The sequence below is a fragment of the Numenius arquata genome, chromosome 2, assembly GCF_964106895.1.
Source record: "Numenius arquata chromosome 2, bNumArq3.hap1.1, whole genome shotgun sequence".
Lineage (NCBI taxonomy): Eukaryota > Metazoa > Chordata > Aves > Charadriiformes > Scolopacidae > Numenius > Numenius arquata.
Window position 1 is genome coordinate 117,728,558 of NC_133577.1, and position 19,589 is coordinate 117,748,146.

Consider the following 19,589-nt stretch of genomic DNA (forward strand, 5'->3'; position numbering starts at 1 on the left):
CCCCATTAAGGTAACACACTATGTCTTTTTGTTGTTACTTATTTTTTACCTGTTTGTTTTAGGTGCCATTAGGGTTATAGTTCAAGTTATTTAGTTATAGTTTCAGAAGGTCCCCATGGCATGCACCCCAGTGGCCCTGCCACCGGCATCAGCCCAGCAGGCTTTGAGTACCCAGGCACATTGCAACATCACTTGCTGCTCCTGAACTAATCCACCTAAATCCATTTATTACCTTTCTGCTCTGCTCTCTCACTCTGAGCATAATTAGGTTCAACAAAACAATTAAGAGAAGCTGGTAACAAAATGAAATGTTAATTTAAATCTAACTACAGATTGAAAAGCACAAGTGTTGCTCTCCTGTTCTTATCTATAAATTGCAGTAGTTACTCCTTTCCATGGCAGCCATCAGGATTTTGAAGTGATACAGAAAGAGAGGAAAGAGAATCCAGTTTAAAAAAAGAAGTGGAAATAAAGCCTGCAGGGAAGCCACCCTTTACATTCCAGGGAACTTTCAATGGCTGATGAAAAGCATTTTCTAAGAACAGTGCAACCATACAGGTGCAATCAAGACACCATTTGCAGGTTTTGGCAAATATCCTTACCTCTTGACTGTAAGCTCGCCTTTTTATTTCTGGGGAACTGTCAGGTGAGGAAATATTCTAAATAAATAAGAAGAAATTGCAAGTCAATTTCTTTTTTTAGCTTGGAGAAACCTAACACACCCCCTTGTAGCAGGAGTACAAATAATGATTTACAGTATGTGTAAACGCATTCCCTGAACACACTGAAACTCATTATAAATCTCACCTCAAAGTGCATGGTATTGCCATGTAGACATGGAGTTACAGGAGTAACTGGCGAATATATGGGTTTGTAACCATTTCTACAAGCTTCATCTTCTGTTTTCACCCTCGGAGGAGTAGCAAACAAGGATGGCTCGGAGGCAGTGATGTCAGCATGAGTCGGTGTGGCATAGGGAGAAGGAGTAGGTGTGGAGGTTTCTGAGAATGCAGACTCCAGCAGCTGATACAGTCGTCGTTTTTTTAGTGGTGTGGTTAGATCTGTGGCAAAATTAGAAAAAAAGTCAGAATACATCTAGATATAGTAATCACAGGTGTTTAAGTACCTGATGTAATGAAGTTGTGAACTCCACATAAAAAAAATACGATTACAAAAATCTCTTAAGGGCAGGCTTCCTGAAAGATGAACTGTTAACAGCCTACAGACATCCTGAAAAATAAACTCTTCACAGCCTACAGATATATCAGTAACTGGAACTTGTGTGCTAGGATGATGGAAAGAACTGTCTACGTTTCCAGAAAAGGGAAAGTCAACTTCTATGCATTTTTAAGCCTGCTGAGCTGAAAAGTGGAAATTCCAAGTTCAGGACTGTACACGGGGATCATCTGATATACCCCATATCCTTAGGGAAGTGTATTTAGTTTTTAGCATGTCTCCTTTTCGTATTACGCCTAAAAGACTAAACAGCTTTTTCCCCCCGTGTGCAACACAGGCCCAGCGAAATGAAAAGGAATTCCAAATATACAGGACAGAATGTAAAATGAATTTATAATCTAACCTCTTAATAGTCATAGTCAAAAACATTAGTCTTTTGTCAACTGTAAATACTATGAGATATAGTGGTTAGTTATATAGTATCAATTATACGTTAAAGGGGGAAAAAATCCCACTTACTATGCAACTAAGCATGTCTGGTTTTGAAAGTATCAGGGAATGGTGCAAATAACCCTGGAATTTTCACTAACTCATCACTATAAAACCCACGGTATTCCACATTTAACTACTTTGACATAGCTCTTATGTACTGCATTAGTACAAGCTTCACCTGTTAAGGAACAGCTGTCATTCAGTAACAAAGGACTTTTATTTTCACCATTGATGGCTGGACTTCTAGATCTCTCTTGCGATGGTGAATTAAATCTATCAATCAGTGTTGAATTTTCCTCTTCCAAAGCCTGCTTCAACCAACGCTGTAATAAAACAAGTTCAAATCAGTGACTTAACAGTTTAATGGTTGATGTTTCAAAACATATTACATATGACAGAACTGGTTTGCCAGCCAGCTTTTTTCTGCTTGAATTCATGCTAGCAAATAAAGACTTATTTTTAGTTAATATGGGATGGGGAACCACAGTGAAGGGAAGCATTACCTTCTTACAAGAGCCAGTAATGTTTTCCACAGGTTCTTTTTTCCTCCTCTTTTCTGAAAGGAACGGTGAAGTAAAACGAATATAGTGCTTTGGAGTTGAATATACATGTGGACTGTAAGTGAGACCTGGTAAAGAATTCAGCTGAGTAGCCAGAACTTCAGGGTCGGTAGTTATGCGTAGAGGCCTTTCTGACAGACTCTCTGTAGGCTTCCCCGTTTTATCACTTTTTTCACTTAACCATTCACTGACCAAGTGCTAAACAGAAAGAGAGAAAAAAAAATAAATTAGTGTTTTATGACAGTTTTTATCAGTGGCCTTTAGAAATTTTTTAGTCTAATTATTCACCTAATCAACTGTTACACAAACCAGAAAACAGCTAATTTCCAGGCTGCAAGTTTAAGAATACACAGGGCAAGAGTGAGGAGTTTTAACAAAATAATGGGGACAGCAAAAGGAATCGGTACAGATTTGTTCCACATACCAAAGTTTTGGGGGTTTTGCTTTTTAAGTTTTGGTTTTTTGGTGGGTTTTTTTGGTAAACTAACATTTAGTTCTTTTGTATTTAATTCTCACTGAATGCACTATATGAGTGCCCGGCATCAGCTGTACTTATGATAGGAATTTAGTAATAGAATTCCAAGACAAATGTTAAAACTCGTGTCTGAGCATCCAAGCTGAGAGGAAACAGTGTAACATTAATAGATCAAAGTTAAGTAAACTCCTCATCAGATTTCTGTACTGTTAGGACTGTGCTTCAGTCAATGTGTCACGCTTGACCATTCTTCTCTACTGTAATTGTAATAAATTACAACACATTTACTAAGCCAAAAAAAAAAAATTACTTGTCAAAAAAGGGTATTCTTTCCTAGCTAGTTCAGTGTTTTTGAAAAACATGTCAGTGGATTTTAGTTCCTATTAGCAGAGACACTAACCTCCTAAATCTTACAATGGTTCAACAAAGTTAAGGACATGCAAAACCAGCACATAGTATTATTAATATGCATTAAGGCTTTAAAATTAAATGTATTATGATACTCTGTGTTAAGTTGCTTGTCTTTTATGAACTTACTTATATTTATTAATTCATTTTTAAAGCAAGACTTTCTCCTCACTCAGGGTACACTGGGTACAATGCAATGAGAAATTTCATAGACATTTATCCTTAATACTATCAAGCCGCAAAAAAGCGCAGTAAAATTGTCTTCTCGGGTAACTTCTTTCTTTTTTGCTATGCAACATGCAAAAAAAAGATTCTAGTCTCCCCTCTGACATTAATTTAATAGTGATGCAATAAACTATTACAGGATGCTCAGGTGCCTTTTTGAAAAAAAAAAAAAAGTATGTTTGGGGGTTTAAGATAAAACCATCTTGGAACTGTTATTGTTCATTTGACAAGAAGTTTCCTATGACTTCCTCCCTTTTCCCCTCCACTGAATAAAATTTTCAGAACTTGGTAAGTGTGCTGAAAAAGAGTCACTTTTTAATGCAGTCTGTAGAATTTTAAAGCACAAAGTTTTACTGTTTTATTCACACTTGCAGATTTAACATATTTTTTTAGTGTCTTTGAATATTGGGGCATTTCTTCAGGCTTTCTACAATGCAGTCCAACAGAAAAAAAAATTAAAAACAAAGCTCTAAAGAGAATAAAGAATCTTCCCTCCAAGCATGCACCTAAGTGTTGAGTGTTTAAATCCATTCACTTCAGAACAGACATCTGAGAAGTACTAGAAGCTAATGACTTCCTTTGAGATATTCTGTTTGCTACCATTAAAATATCTTCGAAAAGGATATGATGAATGAAGGAAGGAAAGGCAACTTCTATTTCCTTTTTTCCATTTAAATTAACAGCTTTAATTATGTCTTGGTTATGTCTATTATTTCAGCCCATTTAGAAAGTGCTTCCCTTACAAAACATATGTTCCACAACTGTTCTGAAACATGTATTTTGCAAGTCTCTTAAAATCAAAAATATCTTTCTACCAATGGATGTTACACACCCTTAATTTCTTAATTTATTACCAGGGAGTAGCTATTTTTAAAGGAGTCAATTTTTTTTAAAAAAACCATACTGATGCAGAAGTCTGTAACTCTTTAAAACTCTGTTAAAGTCCTCCCCATCCCTTAAGAGACATACCTTCTTTGTTTTGGGATACTTCGTAGGGCATTTATTAAGTGCTGGAGCTTCTGTTTCAGTAACCATTTCTGTAACAACAGTTTCCGTCTCAGGCTCAGCTACCAGTGCAGCATTCTCAGTTTCATTATGTTGTGAAGTTACTTCCACATCAGGAGAAGACGGCTGGATGTCTGAACACATGCTGACAGTTCTGTGTCGTCTACGCTGCTGTCCAATATGAGTTCTACTCCGAGAGAAGCTTTTTCTCTGTTTAGCTCTATTAACTTTGGCTGGGGTAGGCTTGGTGGCAGTTTCTTCTTTTGCTGGTTCCTGGTACAAAATAAGAGTCCAGTAAACAGATCCCCCACACATGTAAAGCTACATATCTTTGTTAAAAGAAAGTGTCAGTTCCCCCTTTACAGGTCCAAAAAGCCTCTGTCTCATTTTTGTTGTTAGAACTAAAATACTTCAGAGATAATATTTCTATCCTTCTTCAAGGCAAACTAAAATATTTCCTGTATTTTTCTCCCAAGTACCTGCTACATCATTAGCAGAGTATTCACACACACCAGTCACTGGTCAGATCAACACAGATTTGTGTAAGAATTGCCACAGCACATTCATCTATAAGCTAGAAATCAGCTGCTTACATCATAACGTCTTTCAGTCCAATAACCTTTTTGTAATTTATAGTTTACCAAGTGTTCAGCATTGTCACAAAAGGTATTTAACAGTATGCTGACAGAAATTATCCAGATAAACAACTTGAACTGAGAATCTGTAAGACTATTTGCAAGGTAAAAAGCATCCTAGCATCCAGCAACAATAGAGTAAAAAAAGTGTTTATGAAACATTAAGTATTATCTGCAAGAACTCAGAAAAAACTATGCTTTAGTAATTTCTTTCCTTGAAAAGAAAGCGTTATAATTTGTTCCTGAATAACCTACCGAAGAAGCAAGTTATTCTCTACTGGTTATAGAGGGTGCCTAAAGTAAGCCACCTCCTCTGGCTAAAGCCAGCATCAGTAAACACCTCCTGCCCTGAACTTTAAAGGGAGACTGAATTATACAGCTGGCATGTGTGTGTGCACATTTGCATAAATTAATGTAACTGGAATTCCTCATAAATGGATTCTAGACCTATTTCTTGAGAAAAAAAAAAAATCAAGAGCTAACACAATATAATGTCAAAGAACTATGTATATTTTGGTCAAATATATTTGAGTTCAGAGGAAAAAAAAAAAGTTTCATATATCTTCAAGTGCAGCTTGACATCCAAACAAATAAAATATGCCATGTTAAAAGCTAGCTTTAAAATAAAGTTCCAGATAACTACCTGAATAAATTCAGCATCATTGAGAATCTGTGCTTCCTTGCATTCTGATTTAACCTCAGTTTTTGCTGTGCTGATTCTTTCCAAAGCCTGTTCTCTTCTTTTTTCTCTTTTTTCTAGTCTGGCAAAAGCTTGCAGGATAGCTTCCATTTTCCGTTCTTCTCTTGTCTGATGGATTTAATAACAATCATGATCAAGTTTTGGTCAAAAGATTTTGCATATGTAAATATGTAAATAAATAATTTTTATATATTTTTTTTTAGGTACTTCAGAACATGTTCAGTGCATGTTGACATGCAGACCAATTTCAGCAAATACTCAGAGAAAAGGGAAATGTTACAATGACTGCAATTATTACAGACTTCTGAAGAAAGGCTTGCACTCATACCAACCCTGACAAACAAGAAGAAAGTCCTACTTTGGATTTAAGAACTTGATAAAAATAGTGACTTACTAATAAATTATAAGCCAGTGATTTACTACTAAATCTCTGGCCTATAAGCGTAAAAAGGACACATGGTTCTGAGCCACTTGCATGTATAATATTTAAAAACAATGGAACACTAATGACCAGGAAGATATAAAATACTAATATGTGTATGAAAGAACAACAGAAAGCTCCGTTACCCTCTGACTCAATTTTCCAAGAGTCACAAACTACATCTAAACATAAAAAGCTACAAACTACAAGTCAAAAAAATCAGAACTACATCTTCAACATCCAAGAATTACTATTTTGAAATAAGATAATGTTAGGTCACACAGAGAAGTTAAATTTTCTGTCTATCCGTAGTTTAGGCCCTAGTGCTGTACAGAGGCAGATCTCTTCATCTGCACAGAGCTCTGCTTAAGACAATACAAACATAGCAGAACTGGGGGCTTCTATCACAAACTTTATTTCTTTTTTTGGGTTTTGGTGTGGTTTTTTTTCTTTTTAATAAATGTCCACAGGTCAACAGGCCCTTGATAGTAACAATGCATTTATATCAAAGAAAGAATAATACCCACAAATACACTGCTCATGAGTGAATGAGGAACCCAATTTTATTTTGCCACTGAACTTGCCCGTGTTTGCTTGGTAAAATGCAGGAATTCAGGCAAACTTGCAGTTATTTGCAATCCTCGTAATGGAGCTAGAGTAATAATTACATCTTTAATTACTACAGCAACTCTGCTTAACTAAGTTTCACAGAGAGCTTTGCTTTAGTAAGTATACAAATGTGGGGTGCCAAAAAAGAAAAGCCAACATGTTCTCTGGAGCAAAACTAGTACATCCAACAGAGTTTGATGAGAATCATTCCTCAAAAGCATGACAAGACGCTGTTCTATGTTAGTATTAGAGCTCATGCTGTCTTTCTTCAGTTTTCATATCAAAATATACATTTTACTTGAGTAGATTTTGCTTTATATTGTTTAATAAACACAAGTCTCATCAATTTTGCACTGACAGAGTTGTAAGAAATACTGACCAAAGGAATCTATACCCAATCCCCCTTTATTTTTTTAAGGTTTGTGCAGATCCCACCTTGAACTCCACCTATCAGAAGTTCTGTGAGCACAAATAATAAAATGATTGCTGTAATATGATTGTACAACTTTTGATTTAACTAGTAATTTCAAGTATTTCACATTTTGAATGCCCAACAAAAAAAGCACATCTCAAAATGCCAATTTTCATAACACTGTTCTACCAACCTCTGAAAATTGGGATTTCTGAGGCTTTATAACTTGGGAACTCAAAAAAGTAGGTAGTGATGCAAAAATCCTGACTCCCAATACTACCTATAAAGTGGTCATCACAAATAACATGCAATAATAAAAAGTGAAGAAAATAAAATCTACATATTTCTACAATATCTTTTTTAAAGGCAACAGAAAATTATATACAGCTGAAGATAAAAGCAGGTTTGTGTCAGGAAGCAATGATCAAGTCCGATGAAATGCTCTCAAATAGCAAGCCTTGCATTTTAAGTTGAAGTTCATGTAAGGATCTGACTTCATATATACTCAGATTCTAAAAGCCTACAAAAAGGCAGCAATTAGCACAGAAAGAGCAGATATCACTAAGCTTTAGTGATAACTTTCAGCAGCTACTTGCTTCCCAACTTACCATCTTCCTTTTCCTTTCTGCAATCTGCTCCTCTGATTCCATTTCTACTTCATTGCTAATGGGAGTTTTTTCTTCTATATCATCAATAAAATCTGGCTCCTGAAAGACAGAAATGACTGCTTTACAGAAGCTCCACTATTGCTAACTAGGGAAAAGTAAAAACTACACAGAACTAAGAATCCTCAGAACACTATAGCAAGGGTAACCAAGCCAGTAAATCAATACAAAAGTGTGAAAAAAACAATACCCACTTCATATAAAACTATAAATATAATCATTTTTCCATTCTGAGTTTAGACACGCTTCTTTAGCATGCTGACCTTATTAAAATTTTGGGGTTCCATCCCCAACTCACCCACCCCACCAACCAAAATATACTAAAAAGAAAACAGAATTAAACTTCAAAAGCAACAGAAACTTTTGGGCACTAACATTGGTCACTGATTTAGCCACTTTATTTGAAGAATTAGGAGTTTTACATTACACCCGTATTAAAAAAAAAAAACAACCAACAAACATTAGTTTTAATGAAACAGAATGAATATCAAAGTGTTAACAGACAGACTTAGAAGTTCTCAGCTCAAGAATGGATTCTATTTAAGTCACATTTTCCATTTAAACTCACTATAGAATCTAATGATAGGGCCCATACCATAAGGAAACACAAGAGTTAACCAACTAATAATGGGGTTTCGTTTTGGAAAAAAAAAATAAAAAATGAAATGGTAGCTTTGAAAAGATGCATCTTCACTAGTCCTATATACAATTTCACTTTTGTGTAGACGACATGGTGTTTTTAACATTTGTCTTAAAAGTGTATTTACATTTTCCCATACATTTTCTTTACCTTAGCATTATATATTTCACCCCAGGAAAAAAAGCTATTAATTGACAGGCTTCTATGTTTAGATAGATGTTTTAACAGCTTTATTCTTCTCACAATTCTTACTGTTTTAAGTTCTGTTTTGAAAAACAATACTAGTTCTCCTGTGACTGTTCTATAAAAGCACTGTACACTATGTTAAAAGCTCAGGAGAAGGTTCCAAATACTAGTTATGACTTGTTAAAAACAAACAAACAACAAAAAAATCACTTAAGATGAGAAAGTTTAAATGTTGCCTCTGGAGACTTTACATCTGTCACATGTCGTGCCTTCTGGACTTCTAAGCATTTTCAACCTATTTAGCTACAAAAACCCCAGAACAAATTGATCAAGAAAACTGGGTGTCAATACACTCGTTTGCACCTTACTACCTTCACTCCTAAGTGATGTTAAAAGATTAAGGATTTGGAAATGTCTCCCTCCTAGAATAACTCCTTTCTCTCTGCTCCTAAATCATCATCAAAACCCATCACATAAGGAAAATAATAAAAAAAAAGTAAAAATCACCACCACCACCCACCCCCAAAAAGAAAGAAAAGAGAGTTACTAAGGTAACCATCTTCTCCTGTTAAATATTTATTTTTAATAGCTGTCCTACAAGATTAAGTTAATAATTCATCTTATGTATCTCTCCCACTAGTTCTTTCAAGCCAACATATTAAAGAAACACTAATTTGAAACTGACTACATGGTATATTATCAGGTAGCTGGTACTATCCACCTATTATCCAGTATTCGGCTTCAAAACACACCTTCCTCCTCCCTAAATTACAGGCTCCCCAAACTGTATTTAATCTTGTACACAGAGCTGCAGCCAACACTTAATAGTGGAAGTTTTATTTGTTACAGCAGCAGGGCATTAAGTATATTGCTATGTTTAAAATACTATGCTCCTGAGTAACGCATGCAACTAACCAAAACACACTTGAGGGTGGACTGGGAGCTCCCGAAAGCATGACATGAAGCTTTCACATCAGAAATCCACAAAGAAATTCAGAGGAAAAAGGTATAATTAAAACCGGTATGGGAACCAACATATCTTTAAATGCAATGAAATATTAAGAAAAATGGAGAAGAGTGTAAAAAATTCTAAACAGCTTATCCATTATTACCCCTTTCCAGTGACTTGTTAAAATTCCTTTAGTAACTACAAAAGGAGAGTATTTGTGTTTAAAAGCTTTTCTTTCCATCACCTTTGTGTCAATACCTGATTATTAGAAATGGACAGCCTGAGGGGAGAGAGCTTCCTCTGTTTATTATCTGCAATCTTCATTTTGGTGGCTGCTCCTTCACAGTCCAATGTGATGTTCTGATTTTGAGTCTCCTTTTCTCTTGAGACATCTTTCTCTTTCTTTCCCTTTTTCCTTCTGGTTTCATATCCAGTATTGATGTTTTCTGTAGGTTCAGAACGCCTGAGAACTGGACATTCAGGATTTTCTTTGAGGCAAGCACAATCCACTTTGTATTTACTAGAAGTAATTAAATGCAAGAAGGTGTATTTTGGTTAGGCTGTACAGCAACAAGACTTTTCAACACTAAATCACACGAGCCGATACATTTCACATTGAACGCTTGCTATGATGCAAACCAACCAGATTAAAAGCAGCTGGCTCAAGTTTTCACCAAGACATACAATATTGCTGTAGTTCAAAAATCTATCTACTGGTTAACAGAACTGGTGGCTGTTTGCCACATGGAATTCTTTTAAATTTAAGGTTAGTATTTGCTTACAAAACAGATGTCTAAAACCTGAGTATAGCCTGGGTGGAAATATAACCATCACACTAGAATCAACAGATGCACAGAAGGCAGAGTTCTTGCTTTATGCAAAGACAGCAGACACAACTTACAGGATGACCACACTGGAAAGAACTCAAGAGTCACCTTGTACAATTTTAAGTTCCACTTAGATACATAGGAACTGTTATTCAAACACCTTCAACTTATACAGGCTGTTAGCTGCAGGTAGTAAATACAGCCACTACATGTTTTTAAAAGGATAAATAACAAAACTCCCAAAAAACTATCAACCAGGCAACCTCTCAGGATGTCTTCATGTGAGAGATGTGGGAGTATATCCATGACACTTAACAGTGCAAGTTATCTTGAGTTAGTCTGAACCCAAGTTGACTAATACAGGTACTAACACTATGTACATAACTAGATCAGGTCCAGAAGTATGAAGTCACATCTGCACAGCACTGCACCCAAGGTGACTTACGAGCAGATCACAGGGAAGTGTAGCCCCTTGGTGCAGCAGAAGGTGAAACAGTTGAGGACTGGTTCTGAACCCAACCACATACACATACAGAAACAGGTTCTTCAATGCTTGTTTCCAAGGTTAGTATTAGCCTAGGTGTGCCTGCACAATGTACCTATATCCTAGAACACTTCCTACTAGCTCAAAGAAATCATTACTAGATTATAGCACTCAAAAGCCTTATATTGCCATCAGATTTCAAAGAGGTGTTTGAATAGCCTACGTATGTGAATGGAACTGGAACAATTATTTCCTTTACCATTTCAAAACGGTGCTTACAAACAGTGGTAACAGTTGATGAGAGCTTTCCCCAATTCACCAATGGAGCAGCAGTTATATTCAGGAAAATATGTAACAGACTATAGAATCTAAGGCACTACTCATTCAATGTATTTGAACATTCTTAATCTCACATTAAACAAACGCGATTTATAACTAAATTCCACCAGCACTGTCTTCCTGAACTTACACTTCAGAGACACTCTGCAATAAACAGGGCATTATCGAATAGTTCTAGATTTTCTTCTCTCTACTCCCCCCACACTACAGGACATGTACATACAATAAAATTTCAGAGGAATATGAATAAAGATATACTATAAATTTATATCTTTTCTGCATTATTTGTAAGTAATGACAACATTGCTGAAATTAGCAACAGATATGTAGTAATAAAAATGCAAAAGAAACCTTGCCCCCCCCCCGTTCATTGTAAATACAGAGCTTAAGGAGCCCTGTTATTAAAGCATGCAAGAAAGTAACTGATAAAGAAACAAAGCCACTCTGAATCGCAACATAACTTAATAAGCATTAGATGTATTTTACAACAGCATGCTCAAGTACTCACCAATTTCCATAATCAAAATCAAATGCTATAGTAATCTCTGCTCCCTTTGGAATGTTATGGATGGAGTAAATGTAAAGATGAATTGTTCCATCTTCAATTACATGCCTCACCTATATTCAAGAGAACATTATATTATAATGAATTATGTCGGGCTTTTTTGTCAGTTTTTTTCTTTTGGTTTGGGTTTTTTTTGGTTTTGTAGGTTTTTCTATTGGGGCTTTTTTTGATTTTTTGGTTGTTTTGCGTTGTTTTTTTTCCCCAGAAAGTACCTGTACAGTAATTATAGTGATTACTCAAATCATAAACTGGGAAACTCAAGGAGAAGGGGACTTCTAACTAAATAAAACCTAATTTATGTATATGCTCACCTCTGCATTTGGCGTACATGAACGCCTGATGAATCGAGCTTCATTTCCAAAAGTCCTTGCATCAACACACATCTCTAGTCCATGGAATTTGGAATAAAACAAGACAAATGGGTATGGCCTGAAAAAGATACAAGAAAAACAGAGTTTTATCATGTATAAAGATGCCAAATATCACTTATTTCTCACATTAGTTAGCAGTATGATTCTATGTTTGACATGATACACCAAATTTGTGCGTTAATCTGAGAATGACACATCTGTATTTAAGCTTTGTGATTCCAACTGGTACATTCTCCAAATGTATTCTCAGAATATCAAAAGTTTGAATTACAGCCCAGGATGTAATTCTTCTGCATAGACTCTAAAGGGAGGAACAATAACAGGGCAAGCGCAAGCACTAGACATGGAAGACACAGGGTTAAGATTCTTCATCTTTCTTAAACTTTTTTTATGGCAGGTCCTAAAATGAAACTCAGGTAGAAATTTGGTGCCTCACTGAATCATCTAAAAAAACAGAATAAAAACAAGACCTCCACATCCCTGCTAATACCTGCAGTTATCACTAGCACCCAACCCTCTCAATGAAAGGGGGCATCTACTTTGCCAAGACGTGCTCTAAGTTGTGCTATTACAAGTGCCAGGGAACCCTTCCATCTTTACTGAGCAAAAGCTCTGTGTTCTCTCCTCCAACAGGCCTCCTGCAATTTCCCAAGTAGATGTGTCTGTGCAGAGAATGGTAGAACTCAAAATGGTCCACAGAAAGAAGGTCGCAGTCACACCTTAGTCACACCTAGTTGTTCAGTAACTTAACCAACTAGAGAACTTTGGCAGTAAAACAGCCCAAAGTTGATCCGATTCCATTCTTGGCCTGACGGACTTAAAATCTATTTCTCTCACAAAAGACAGAAATAGATTTGCTGTTACTTTCTGAATTATTTTAGGATGGCAGAATCTGCCAATCTCTGGTTTAAGGTGCACAACTACCCAACTGAGAATGCAGAATCCTGTAATCAGGGAAGAACAGAGAAAGAGGAAACTACCTCCTGAACAGATCTGTAAGGACATAGAATCATAGAATGGTTAGAGTTGGAAGGGACCTTAAAGATCATCGAGTTCCAACCCCCTGCCATGGGCAGGGACACCTCCACTAGAGCAGGCTGCTCAAAGCCCCATCCAGCCTGGCCTTGAACACTTCCAGGGATGGGGCATCCACAACTGCCCTGGGCAACCTGTTCTAGTGCTTCACTACCTTCACAGTAAAGAATTTCTTTCTGGTATCTAATCTAAATCTCCCCTCTTCCAATTTAAAACCATTACCCCTTGTCCTGTCACTACATCTCCTGACAAAGAGTCCCCCTCCGGCTCTCCTGTAGGCTCCCTTCAGATATTAGAAGGCTGCTATGAGGTCTCCCCAGAGCCTTCTCTTCTCCAGGCTGAACAACCCCAGCTCTCTCAGTCTGTCTTCATAGGGGAGGTGCTCCATCCCTCTGACCATCTTTGTGGCCCTCCGCTGGACCCGTTCCAACAGGTCTGTGTCCTTCCTGTGTTGAGGACTCCAAAGCTGGACACAGTATTGCAGGTGGGGTCTCACCAGAGCGGAGTAGAGGGGTAGAATCACCTCCCGTGACCTGCTGGCCACACTTCTCTTGATGCAGCCCAGGATGTGGTTAGCTTTCTGGGCTGCCAGGGCGCACTGCTGGCTCATGTTGAGCTTCTCATCCACCAACACCCCCAAGTCCTTCTCCTCAGGGCTGCTCTCCAGCCATTCTCCACCCAACCTGTATTTGTGCCTGGGATTGCCACGTCCCAGGTGCAGGACCCTGCACTTGGCCTGGTTGAACTTCATGCAATTTGCAAGAGCCCATCTCTCAAACCTGTCCAGGTCCCTCTGGATGGCATCACTTGCCTCCAGCGTGTCAACCATGCCACCGAGCTTGGTGTCATCGGCAAACTTGCTGAGGGTGCACTCTATCCCACTGTCCATGTCTCCGACAAAGATGTTGAACAGCACTGGTCCCAGTACCGACCCCTGAGGAACTCCACTCGTCACTGGCTGCCAATTGGACATTGGACCATTGACCACAACCCTTTGAGTGCAGCCATTCAGCCAGTTCCTTATCCACCGAGTGGTCCATCCATTGAACCCATGACTTTCCAATTTTGAGACCAGGATGTCATGTGGGACAGTGTCAAACACTTTGCATAAGTCCAGGTAGATGACGTCTGTTGCTCTGCCCTTGTCCACCAGGCCTGTGGCGGTATCATAAAAGGCCACCAAATTTGTCAGGCACGATTTGCCCTTGGTGAAGCCACGCTGGTTGTCTCCAATCACCTCTTTATTTTCCACGTGCCTTAGGCAGAGATTCCAGGAGGATCTGCTCCATGATCTTGCCAGGCACAGAGGTGAGGCTGACTGGCCTATAGTTCCCTGGGTCTTCTTTTTTTCCTTTTTTGAATATTGGGGTTATGTTCCCCTTTTTCCAGTCAGCAGGAACTTCACCAGATTGCCACAATTTCTCAAATATGATGGAAAGCGGCTTAGCAACTTCGTCCGCCAGCTCCCTCAGGACCCTTGGGTGGATTTCATCAGGTCCCATGGACTTACGCACCTTCAGGTTCCTTAATAGGTCTCAAACCTGATCTTTTCCTACTGTGGGCAGTTCTTCATTCGCAGAGCCAATGAGAAGAGAAGGGGGAGATCAGATTCCAATTGCAATTATTTTCAATCAGACAACAGTAAAATGCAAGGCACTCCTGGTAACTAAGAGCCACCTGTACTTGAGGCAAGAGTTCGGCAAAACAGCATTTTAACAGTCACCTTATTAAAACATTTGGAATAAACAAACCTTTTAAAGAAATATCCATTAGCTTCAAATTGTTCTCTCAGCATGAACTTTCCTCTGTATTCAATAATAAGTGCATCAGGAGGCAAGTCTTTGGCAGCTTTTAAAATTTTCTTGTTTTTTTGCACATAACTCTATAAAGACAAAAGTTAATTTATGAAGTATCATTTTCTACCATTTTTCTATTAATTTTAACAGCAGATTACACTTTCACAGCCACTAAACAATTCTATATGAAATAAATCACCCTCCTTTTTGTAATCAAACCTCCCGCCTGTTTTGATCAAACTGTCCTGTTCCCCTACTGATGTAACTAGTTATGAATTTAGATTCAATGAATACTTTAGCCCTAGTTCTCTGGCACATGGCTGAAAACCAACAAATTCATGTTCTCACAATTCAAGTACTATATCCCTCAATGCACTTAACTCTCAATACTACTAGGACAAATTGCTGCAATGTTTTGCATAGCACTTTCAAAAGGCTTCAATTCCTTTGAACAAAACAAAACATGCAAACATAAAAGGACATTCATGATCCATTCAAGGTAACAGAACAGAAAAATAACAAAATAGTAATAAAAAAAGAATCCCGAGAGAGTTTCCAAATTTCTTATTTCCATATCTTTAGATGGAAGGATGGCTTTTAATTAAAAACCAATACATACCCTGACAATTAGTGAACTCACACCTCTCATAACTGTCATCTCGAATCAAAAAGGAAGTAGCCTCTATGTAGGCAAAAGCCTCTGTAAGCAGGGATACTCCTCTAAGGAGGGTGTCCCATATGCCATGATGGTCTTTGAGGAAAAGAAGCAAAGATGCTTCCATTAATCTGCTACAGTGACTACTTCTCCTCGAGACTTCTGCTGTGAAATGCTAAGGTCTGTTATATGGATCTGATTTTAAGATGAGAATTAACTGATGTTAAGGATAGAAAAAGACATTGCACAATTTCTTTATAAACTAGAAATTGACTAAGCTTGTTACCTCTACTGGTGGCTTGAAAATCAGATTGCTGGTGCTGACTTCTTTTTTGTCATTTCCATTGCCTAATCTCAGAGCTATTTTTTGCGCCTCTCTCTGGACACCCTCACTGTACTGGTTATTATTTGCTTCTTCATAACGATCCATCCATGCCTTGATTTTAGTTTCCCATCCAAAGTTTGAACTGTCAGTAGGATCAATCTCTGGAGCTGAGCCCTAAAAATTAAAGTGAGTGACCAGATGTTACAAGGTAAAAAGAAGATATTAAAATAAAAAAGTAAGCCTACAAAACACAAAACAAAGAGCAAAGGTATGCCACTGATTTAAGGGCTTGGGTAGTTTTTGGTTTTTTTGGGGTTTTTAAGGAAGTCGGTACAAAATTATGCATTATTTAAAAGCACTGTGTTCAATGCAGTAGCATTACATTTGTCCTTGTATGAATTTTATTTCATAAACATCGCCCAAGTTCAGGAATACACTCCCCTTTCAGTATGGATTCTAGCTTTTAGTGGGATGAGGATGGAGACTGACATTACTTCCTCCCACAACTGCACTGCATCATGAATCTATGAGTGCAGGAGCTGGAGGGATAGATCTCCCTTCCTACTAAACTTTTGTGGACGTATGCAAATATAAAGAACTCCAGCTTCCATCCTGTAATACACAGATTTCATTTTCCCCTTTCAACTTCAAGGGTCATATTGTATCTTTTTTCCGCTTCACACGTCACTAGACTTTACTCATCCTACACCTACTACATTAAGGTTGTGACTCTACTGTTACAGGCTTTGCACAGATCACTTTTCTCCCTTTATCTGTTCCTCACTAAACAATTTTCTTCTGCAATGCTTCAGATCCTTTCACTTTTAAAGAAAGTGCCATTGTACCTCCAGACCTCACAAGCAGCAGCCAGGCTGCAGCCAACCAATGCTCCTTATGGACAGCAGCAGCCAACCAACGCTCCCTTTTCTATCCACCTGAGCAGAGACACTATTAAACATTAATAAAACAGCAAGCAGTTCAGCAAATCAATTTACCTCTTACCGATTACATTTCTTTTGTGCATCAAGAGAACCATACACACAAACAATACTAAAAAAGGTGTGATGCTAAGAAAACCATGAAAACACACAATGGAACCTTACAAACACCATACTCAAAAAGTACAAAATAGAGATTTTCTTCCCCAAGTCTGTCTTCGCTATCGGCAAGTCACTTCTTATACATTTGATGTGTAAATTGTTCCCCACTTGTTTTTATATATTCCAAAGATGAAAAAAACTATTGGAAATACCTAGTTTTCACACCATGCATATTTTTATCTCACAGAAAATGTAAAGAGTGCTGTAACAGATCTTACAAAGCGGACATCTCAACACAATTCCTTAAGCTACGCTAGCACTAGTGAGTAGAGTCCCACCAGATGAATACGTGGGGGTACAACAGAGCTTAAACTCATTTAGAAGTTTCAAAAGTTAACTTTCAAATGCAATATAGTGATTTCTTTCTTTTGCTGCTTAGATCTGTGAAAAGCTGGAGCTACCAAGTTAAAATGAGGTCTGCAATAAGTTTTACTCCCTTGCATAGCACAAACGAGCCCCAATTCCTCCAGCGACTCTTGAAAACCAAGTATTCTCAGAATAAAAATTTACACTACATTATCTCAGTTAAATTTACATGACAAAAATCTAGTGCTCATATCTTAAATTTAAAATTACTACAATGCACATGTAGTACATTAGTTATCAAGAGTATTTTAGTGCTTAACGTATAGCCCCAACTGCACTCTTGATGCTTTATGTTGTATTAAGTAATCTACAATTAAGGTTTAAAACAAAAACCAAACAAAATCTCATTACCTTTACTCGTGAAGATTTCCTGGATCCTTCTCGAAATGCCTGAAACAATATTACATGTAATATTACATTAAGAATACAAAATTCTTTGGAGGAAAAACAAAATCTCTTAAGGAATTCAAAATTTATCAACAAACTAACAGCTTTTCACGTGGGCCATTATCAGTAAGACATGCAAGATGATGACAACAGAACAAACTACATTGAAATCTCAAGACAGCAATATGTTACATCTTACAAAATAGAATTTAAAAACCAATTAAGCATTCCAAACTAAGTGCATAGTGTATGTCAGAGCAAGTAGTCCAAGTACCCTTACCTTTCTCCCATATGAGAACATGACTCTCTAGAACTTCAGAATTTAAGACAAAGTAACTGAAAACTTACCTACAGAATACCCCACACTTATCAAGCAAATCTGTAAATTGCACATATCCTTCACTACACTATTTGTGGAAAGGGGGGAGGGGGAAGCAGGTGTCGCAGATGTCCTATACTGTTAACTTTTGAAAGTAGTTTGTCATTCTGCAACAATACCTCCTTCTTTGCAACTCATACAACACTGGGAGATAACAGAAGAATATATGGTACCAAGTTTATATTCAGAACCATTCATTGAAAAGGAAGTATTTTAATCAAGATTTCCAAAAAGATACTGGTGACTAATTCTGACTTCTAGTTTTAAAGGACAAAATTCTCATCCAACCCAGTAAAACTGAACTGCAGAAAGGAACTTCTTAGTTTAGGAAATTCCATGTACTTTACTTCTTCACAGGTATTTGTCTTCACATATATTGTATTGTTTACAGCTGTAGCTAAATAATATAATGTCAGTACCCCGTTTACCGAAGGAGTTTTAATAGCTAACTTTCTGACAGCACGCTTCCACACAATTTCAATCAAAATAAATGCACACGCAGTCACATCAGGACAGTTTACAGCAAACACTTCTGATCTTAAAACAATCCACAACCAAAGACTCAAATAAGAATGTGTCTGAAAGTATCTGAAGTCTGTTCTGCCCCACTTCTGACTACATCAGGTGGTGCAGTAAATGCAATTCCTCCTTACAAATTCTGTCTCAATTATAAAATTGAACTTTCATGACTAGTACATATTTACTTGAATTAGGAGAAGGTTAGGGAGAGCGGGGATGCGAGGGTAAGAGGTAGGGAAGATTGTATCATTTACCCCAGAATATTACATTTCAATCTAAACACAGGTAGTAAAATATTATTACTAACAATAGTCTAATTCTTCAAACCGGTGTCTCTTGATAAGAGAAATCACATCGGTATAATTTATAACACAGAGATATAAAAAGAGAAATTACATTTACTTACTTTTTTACATTTTGCTATGTTCTGTTCTTTTTCTCCGCTTTTTTTCCTTTTCTTATCATTGACTTTTGTAACTCTTGTAGCAGTTAAAGTAATTGTAGTTGGTGTGTGTTGAAAAGCAGTATACAGTTCCACAGGAACCTCATCACCACTCTCTGTTGCACTGGTATCCCCATCTTTAAAACAAAGAATATTCTTTGGTCAAATACTGTAGAAAGAACATTCACTAGTTACTCTACACCTGCTTTCAAAAAACAAAAATGGGTACTGACAAATGCTTCAAGCATTCAAATGCCAAATTCACCAGCAGTTACAACAGCCTAAAAGTGAACGACCAATGAGAAGCTGGTAATTAACAGATGTTTGTAATGCCAGTAAGAGAAAGATACCAGATTATTTCTGTTTTCTGAATGGAATTGTATCATCATATTCAATTATAAGCAAAATTAGAATCAGAACAAAAATGGTAAAAAAGGGTAA

General features: G+C 37.3%; 1 protein-coding gene across 1 annotated transcript in view; it reads right to left on the bottom strand.

Annotated features, from left to right (window-relative positions):
- The window catches only part of KMT2E (lysine methyltransferase 2E (inactive)), a 62,827-nt gene that overhangs the window by 10,235 nt on the left and 33,003 nt on the right, over positions 1–19,589 (bottom strand). Inside the window, exons 8-21 of the mRNA XM_074166572.1 lie at positions 19,113–19,285; positions 17,773–17,811; positions 15,917–16,129; positions 14,931–15,061; positions 12,085–12,202; positions 11,717–11,826; positions 9,817–10,078; positions 7,727–7,825; positions 5,620–5,784; positions 4,306–4,614; positions 2,172–2,426; positions 1,847–1,991; positions 808–1,061; positions 603–659 (exon numbers count right to left, since the gene is read on the bottom strand). Of these exons, the coding sequence (XP_074022673.1) occupies positions 603–659; positions 808–1,061; positions 1,847–1,991; positions 2,172–2,426; positions 4,306–4,614; positions 5,620–5,784; positions 7,727–7,825; positions 9,817–10,078; positions 11,717–11,826; positions 12,085–12,202; positions 14,931–15,061; positions 15,917–16,129; positions 17,773–17,811; positions 19,113–19,285 (2,330 nt within the window). The remainder of the gene's footprint in view (positions 1–602; positions 660–807; positions 1,062–1,846; positions 1,992–2,171; positions 2,427–4,305; positions 4,615–5,619; positions 5,785–7,726; positions 7,826–9,816; positions 10,079–11,716; positions 11,827–12,084; positions 12,203–14,930; positions 15,062–15,916; positions 16,130–17,772; positions 17,812–19,112; positions 19,286–19,589) is intronic.